The sequence below is a fragment of the Vicia villosa genome, linkage group LG6 (assembly GCF_029867415.1).
Source record: "Vicia villosa cultivar HV-30 ecotype Madison, WI linkage group LG6, Vvil1.0, whole genome shotgun sequence".
NCBI lineage: Eukaryota > Viridiplantae > Streptophyta > Magnoliopsida > Fabales > Fabaceae > Vicia > Vicia villosa.
Genome location: NC_081185.1, coordinates 151,999,550 through 152,006,648, shown reverse-complemented (window position 1 = coordinate 152,006,648; position 7,099 = coordinate 151,999,550). Strand labels below are relative to the sequence as shown.

The window sequence follows — 7,099 nt, the reverse complement described above, 5'->3', positions numbered from 1 at the left end:
AATTTAAAGGACCGGCCCTGATTATATCGACCATTTAAAAAATTGTCTGATTGTCTGGATTTGATATTTGAAATACTCCACATCTATTTGAACAATCTATATAGGTTCAGAAGGTTTTCCAATTGAGAAAAAAAGAGAAAACATCATGTGCACCATGGGAAAAGGAAAGTGTATAAAATCATCAGTGTACTATATTTATAAGATAAAAAATATATACAAAACTGTGGCAGACACATTGAATGAGAACACATGTACATTCAATTAAAATGTGAAAAGAATAAAAATGGTGTATAAACTTCTGTAGTATTTCATATCAGTTCAGAATCTTCATATGTTTTCTTACCTATAATAGATGGATTCGTAATTATAAACAATGGAACCCCTAGAGCAATGAACAGAAATCTAGTGAAACATGAAATGCACTCCATTAGCCACATCATAGAGCATGAGCCCTATTCTACCACCAACCCAACTTCCCAATTGACTTCCAACAAGATAACCGAATCTCCCAAGTCTCTGCTCCCCCGTGAATCCTCCGCTATAAGTTCCAAACAAAGTACCGGTTCCCCTAAGGAATCCCTCGGTAAAGGTACCACCATAGTAAACAGCTTCGAAAAAGTCCCATCCGGAAGAGATGATGGGACCTATGATCCGGTTGGCCTTACGAGCAGCCAATTTCGCCGCTTTTTTACCTTCTTTCTGAGCATATTTTTCTGAGTGAGTCGGTGACATACCCTGCGAAGCAGCGTCAATAAGAGCAGATCGGATTGCGTTGTGCCTTGCTCCTTCAACATGGGAGGATCTAATATTGTTGACATAGAGCTTCACACTTTCCTTGACTCCACATGCTAAAGATCCAGAGCCCAAATCAAAGCAATTTAAGAATGTAAACTGCCCACTTTTGGATGATGCCTTCTCGCCAACAAGCTCCCTGCATTTTTCAGCTGAATAGAGTGTGAGATATGAAGTACGGACACATACACATATACCAGACAGGATAATGACACTTGACACAACCGGTAATAATTTAAAAAGATGAATAAATTAAACGTAATCACAAGTGTCGATGTCAGTATCCGTCACAGACACAGACACGTCTTTGTTCAGAGGTGTCGATGCTATAGAGAGTGTGAGCTTAAACAGAAATTCTAAGTTTGGAGGGCTTCCATAGTCAAATATGAAAATCCAAGGCAAAGAAGTCACTTAAATTAACATTTGATGGAAGTAACAAAAGTTGCTTAATTAAGACCCTATTTAGATAAACAACTTAATTAAGTGTTTATAGCATAAACAATTATCATATAAGAGCTTTATATATAAGTTATCTCTATAACAAAAAGTAATATAAAGTCAAATTGATTTCATATGAGCTTTACAATTCTTCATAAGCTATGCAAAAAACTTATCTGAAAACTCGGATAAACATAACTCATAAACCGTTTTCATAAGTTCTCCCAAACATTATCACGCGTGTTTATGTCGGTAGAAAAACTTAGATAAGCCTTTTATCCCTAATTAATAATTATCAAATCATCATAACACATTTACAAAAATAAACTCAAAGCAATTGATAGAATCCATGTTAAAAAATAAACCTTCATCTTCCATTTCCTAAATAAGAATGCTAATTTTCGAGTTATGCATCGGATTTTAACTTATAGAACTATCATCACATACAATTTGGACAGAGAATTGACTCTTACACTTCCTTCAACAAAATTTTGAAAATAATTTCTGAGATTAGTATTCTTTAAAATAGGTTTTAGTTAAGATAAACCTGATTAGGAAAACTCCCCCAAAATACTATCAATAATTGACACCCGTTATAAAAATCAATACAAATATGAGAAAACAGTCATTGTTACATTGAATTGTAAGTGCATAAATAGAATGGTAAAAAAAAGTGGTACCTATGATGCTAAGAACAAGGATGGCGGAGAGAATTGTAAGAAACCGAACCCTGTTCTTCTGGAAATCCATGGCATGTCAGAAAGACAGAAACAAATACAGGGAACATAACCCAATTCTTAACAATAAATTAGTTAAGGAATCGTTGAATGCTTCGAGAAGAGGGAGAATCGTATTAACAGATTCTTGCTTTGAGGTTCATACAAACAGGAAGGGAGAGAATAATGGGCTCAACATGTATGGGCCATGTGTAAGAGATCTCTACCAGCACCCCTTATATCTTACCGTTTTTAAAAAAAATCTATCATAAAATTCTCTATAAAAATCCAAAATTCCAGAAGAAAAAAAAAACTCTAGAAATTATGTGTGTTAACTTTTTTTTCCACCCTCATTATCCGACCCATTGAATCGTAGTCAAACTGTAGTTCTCTCTACCAAATCGAGCGACAATCACCATTGGACCAACTAGCGACAATCACCAATGAACGAACTAACAATTAGTTATTTGTATTAACTTTTACTATAAAAATATTCCGCATACTATAAGGCAATTAAACATGTAGTATTAATTTCTGAATTTTCCATCAAATGTGGTTTAATGCCACAATATTTCTTATTTTTTACTTCTTAATAATAGCCAAAAAATACACAGAATATAATTGATGTGTTCCGACAGTTCTTGAATTGTCAATTTAATTCTTTTGATGTCAAGATAACACGAGCACGAGCTTGTGATAGTTGTTCAAGTTTCCAGGTTTACAAATGGCTGTGCTGATATGTTAGCTACTCAGGGATGCATTGACAAAAACTTCACCCTTTATAAAGAAGTTCCAGAGTTTCTTGAACCGTTTGTAGTGGCGGATTCAATGACTATTAGTAGTTTCTTTTTTGATAAGTTGTAGTTTGTGCTTCTTTTGGGCTTAGGCCCTCTCTTATACCAAAAAAAAAAGATCGAAGTGAGAAATTAATAAAGCCAAATCATTAGAAATTAATATTTTATTTTAATCATCAATGACACGACACGTATTCAAAAAGTATTGGAAGATCAATCAAATATCAAAGAGGGTAAAGCAAAGGCATCAAAAGCTGATTTTTAAAATGAAGATTAAAAATTAAAAATAATCAAATTAATAGACCAAAAGGGCATTTTAAGCCGCATAAAATTTATCCGCTTCAATTATCCCTTGAGCAGAGTTGGCAACACAAGTTCTTTTGTATCTTTTATCAGGAGAAGAAAAATTACAAATTACGTTCTACATTTACTAATATATGTATACAAATTACAAATGAGACATAAAACACAAGAATCATAAGCAGCAGTAGCATAGGTCATTTGATATGTTATTTGGACAGTGCAAGCCCTTAATAATCAAGCTTTGTGCTTCCGTATTCAATTGTAGATATTCATTTATTTATGACCGCGAGAATACCATTAGGAAACCGAACAATATGTATCCTTGTACACCGGTATACCTTGATAACGAATGTCAGCAACTCTATGACAGTGATTGTCTTCACCTGCGCAAAACTGTTCAAAATGCCAAACGCGTCCATTTGAGCACAAACATGCATAGTGCCAACTTAATCTGGCAATTTAATACATTTAAGCATCGTCTTCATTTTTATCCAAAGAAGCCGATAGATAACTCATGATGAAACCGTCTAGATCTCCCTCAAGGACAGAGTCAGCATCTGAAACCTCGTAGTTAGTTCTAAGATCTTTCACCATACGGTAAGGCTGTATCGTACATAAAATAGTTAATGTCAATGATCAGATAGTTAAAATTCATCAACAAAAATATGGAAATGTAAAAATCTCAAACCTACATGAAGCACATAACTACGTATCTGACTACCCCAAGTTATGTCAGTGAGAGATTGTGTATGCTGTGAATTCAACTGCGCCTGGCGTGCCATCTCCAGCTGGTTTAGTCTTGACTGAAGCACAGCCATTGCTGAAGCCTTATTCTGATGTTGCGATCTGTTTCAAATAATAACCAAACAGAACATTTAAGAAAATGAGAACCAAGCCAATGCATGAATTTGTTCACATATTTCATACCTTTCGTTCTGACAAGTTGCAGTAACTCCTGTAGGAATATGAGTTATTTTTACAGCACTTTCAGTAGTATTAACATGCTGTCCACCAGCACCACTAGCGCGGAATCGTTCAATTCGAAGATCAGATTCATTAATCTGTACGCTGGAAGATTGATCACCAAGATTTGGAATAACTGCTACAGCAGCAAATGAAGTATGTCGGCGCTTGTTACTGTCAAAAGGTGATATGCGCACCAGCCTGTGGACTCCTATTTCTGATTTGGCATATCCAAATGCAAATTCACCGTCTACTTTAATTGTAGCTCGCTGAAAAAATATACAGATTTTTGTTCAGAAACAAGCAGTTCCTATAATAGAGAATAAATTTAATCTATAGGAAAGAGCGACAGCCGACAAACCTTGATTCCTGCAACCTCACCAGGCATTTCTTCCATTGCAGTAACTTTATATCCACGTTGTTGGGCCCATGATTTATACATCTGCATGATCATAGAAGCCCAGTCCATGCTCTCAGTACCCCCGGCCCCAGCCTGAACCTACATAAAATAATAAAGCAAGCAGCGTCATGAGCAAGATATTCTTGTTTAGAGCACGCGAAAACCAAGTTCATAGACTTATATCGGGGTTATAGATATAAGGATACTTTTCAAGAAAAACACTACTGCAATGCAACATTAGCTACTTTTAAATATCTATGACTACAAATAACCTCAATGTAGCAAGATAAAGAATCGTGCTCCTCAGACAACAATGCCTCTATCTCTTTCTCTTTTGCATTTCTTCTCATATTAAGCAATGCTTTCATTGATTCCTGAAAAGGAAGACAGTTTCTGCATGAATATGAGTCGGCATATATCAGTAAAAAAGGACAGCTTATCTATCACTGCGAACATTGAAAGAGAAGAAACTACAATGAAACATGCTTTCAATATTTAGTGCTGCAATCTGTATGACAAAATGATGAATATGTCCTCTAAATTAGATTTATCTCGCAGTATGTTGAGCTCTAACAAATTATCAAACATTTCAATACAAAACTAAATAATCCACAATCATTTTAAACTTTCTTACTAGCTCTACTGTTCAGTCATATTATTTTCTACTTCACTCTACTTTGTAATTTAGTGCTGAATTATAAGATGAGTTAGATTACTATAGGCCTATTTGGATACTAATTTGAGCTTACCTACTAGCATAAACAATTGTAAGACTGTCTAGGAGAGCTCATAAAAACAGCTAATTACACGACCATAAGTTGTTTTCAGCTTATTTATATAAGTTCTCCGAGATAACTTATCTATGAAAAATAGCTCATAAAACCAACTAATTACATTACACTACCATAAGTTGTTTTTAGTTTATTTAGATAAGCTCTCCGGGATAACTTATCTATCATAAAACAGGTAATTACACGACAATAAGTTGCTTTCTGCTCATCTATATAAGCTCTCCGGGATAACTTATTTATTATAAAAACAGCTAATTACACTACCATAAGTTGTTTTCTGCTTACCTACATAAGCTCTCTGGGGTAACTTATCGATGAAAAATAACTTATATCTTATTTATATAAAATCAGTTTCCCTTTGTTTTATCTTTTGTTACGGAAATAGCTTATATGTAATCCCTTATATGAAGGGGAAAAAACTCATGCTACAATCTCTTAAACACAACACCCTTTTTTATGAAATTCAAACCCTAAGATGAAAAAATAAAATAGATAAATACATGCCTAGATGATGAATGAAGTCCCCACCAATTCCAATTCCTCATCATTCTCTTCCCGAGCAAGCTTTATCATTTCAATATGCTCAAGTAACTCTCTCTCCAACCCATTCACCTCTTTCATTTTCCCAAGCAAGGAACCATGTTCCCTGTTAATTTTACCGGCTCGAACAGGATCATCCCAAAGATCTTCCTTATTCAGCTGAACAGATAACATACTCAACCTAACCTTCAATTTCTTCCACTGCCACCACAAACACAAACACGGTCTAATCAATTTCTAAGATGATCATGAATTCAAGATTAATTGAATGAATGTTTGATTTACCTGTAATCGGCGTTTAATCAAATTGATAGATTGAGCTATAGCTGCTGCGTGACTCTTCCAATCGCCGTCGTTTTCATCGAGAATGGTCCAGTTATTGGCTAGAACTCCTTCGACGGTGAGCCCGTCGGAGGTTGAGGGTTCGGCGGCCGCGGAGGCGGGCTGAGAGGCCCAAAAGCGGGCTTGAGTGAGAGATAAACCGTTTGTGTAACTGTTTCTTGAAAGCGAAGTGGAAGAGAATAAAGAAGTGGTGTTGTGGGGATGGGAATGTGATAGGTGGCGACAACAGAACAACGTTGGTGAAGCAGTTTTGACAATATTGTACAGAAACGAGGAAAGGGATTTTCGTAGGAAATGAGACATACTAGGAAGGAAATGATTCTATGAAGAAGAACAGAGAATAACTTGAAGTGTTTGCTTCTCTCAGGTTTTTAATGGAAAGAGAAAAGTAAAAACGAACAAGAAGCATATGATACTGCAAGGGAAGTGAACAAGTTGACGTGTCCAACGGGCCTGGCCGTTGCTTGTTATGGGCCTAATTCTAATATACAAGTATTTGAGAATTTAACCGGCCACCGACTTTATACTTCACACCCCTACAATATGTGTGCTTTTATTGTTATAAACTTGTCTATTTTGTATTGTATTAGTGTATGAAATATTCGATTTCTTGTCGGAAATTCGGAGTCATCCAATTAGACCGGAAAATTTTCATAAAGTGTTAATTAGATAATCATAAGCTAAAAAGATTATGAATTCTATGCGTAAATATATTGTCGTACCCCAAATTTGTCCTACCCTTTAACTTGTAACTGGCTTAAGCTTCCCATTTCATCTGCATACCCTCATTAGGGCATTTGCACGGCTTTGCATTCATTCATTAAATAAAGCATATGAAAGCATGGGATCAAAGGTCATAAAGCAAGTTGAGGTTTCACTTAGGTCTTTGCTAAGTTATTTATCTCCTCAAGGATGGCGTCTTGCACATGATCGAGACTATGACTAGTTCAGATCTTGAAAGGCACTTGATGAGAGGAATTCTACTCACATGGAATGTTGTGACCCAGGGTTTATTTTCCT

At 35.5% G+C, this 7,099-nt stretch overlaps 2 protein-coding genes across 2 annotated transcripts; both read right to left on the bottom strand.

The window, feature by feature from the left end:
• Positions 1 to 261: 261 nt before the first annotated feature.
• LOC131610527 (uncharacterized) lies at positions 262 to 2,163 on the bottom strand. Its single transcript, XM_058882491.1, has 2 exons — positions 1,911 to 2,163; positions 262 to 944 (listed from the first exon to the last, which is right to left on the bottom strand). Exons 1-2 carry the CDS (start codon positions 1,978 to 1,980, stop codon positions 403 to 405), a joined length of 612 nt encoding a protein of 203 aa, XP_058738474.1. The 5' UTR covers positions 1,981 to 2,163; the 3' UTR covers positions 262 to 402.
• A 1,003-nt stretch (positions 2,164 to 3,166) lies between these two features.
• LOC131610526 (peptide chain release factor PrfB2, chloroplastic) lies at positions 3,167 to 6,472 on the bottom strand. The gene is made up of 7 exons (XM_058882490.1): positions 6,023 to 6,472; positions 5,726 to 5,938; positions 4,679 to 4,780; positions 4,368 to 4,505; positions 3,971 to 4,275; positions 3,736 to 3,889; positions 3,167 to 3,646 (listed from the first exon to the last, which is right to left on the bottom strand). Exons 1-7 carry the CDS (start codon positions 6,380 to 6,382, stop codon positions 3,512 to 3,514), a joined length of 1,407 nt encoding a protein of 468 aa, XP_058738473.1. The 5' UTR covers positions 6,383 to 6,472; the 3' UTR covers positions 3,167 to 3,511.
• Between the last annotated feature and the right edge of the window lie 627 nt (positions 6,473 to 7,099).

Coding starts and splice junctions, on each gene's coding strand:
- LOC131610526 (XM_058882490.1), bottom strand. CDS start 6,382: ATGTCTCATTTCCTACGAAAATCCCTTTCCTCGTTTCTGTACAATATT. Junction 5,939..6,022: donor TGATTAAACGCCGATTACAG/GTAAATCAAACA, acceptor TTGTGGTGGCAG/TGGAAGAAATTGAAGGTTAG. Junction 3,890..3,970: donor GCAACTTGTCAGAACGAAAG/GTATGAAATATG, acceptor TATTTGAAACAG/ATCGCAACATCAGAATAAGG.
- LOC131610527 (XM_058882491.1), bottom strand. CDS start 1,980: ATGGATTTCCAGAAGAACAGGGTTCGGTTTCTTACAATTCTCTCCGCC. Junction 945..1,910: donor CCTTGTTCTTAGCATCATAG/GTACCACTTTTT, acceptor CACTCTATTCAG/CTGAAAAATGCAGGGAGCTT.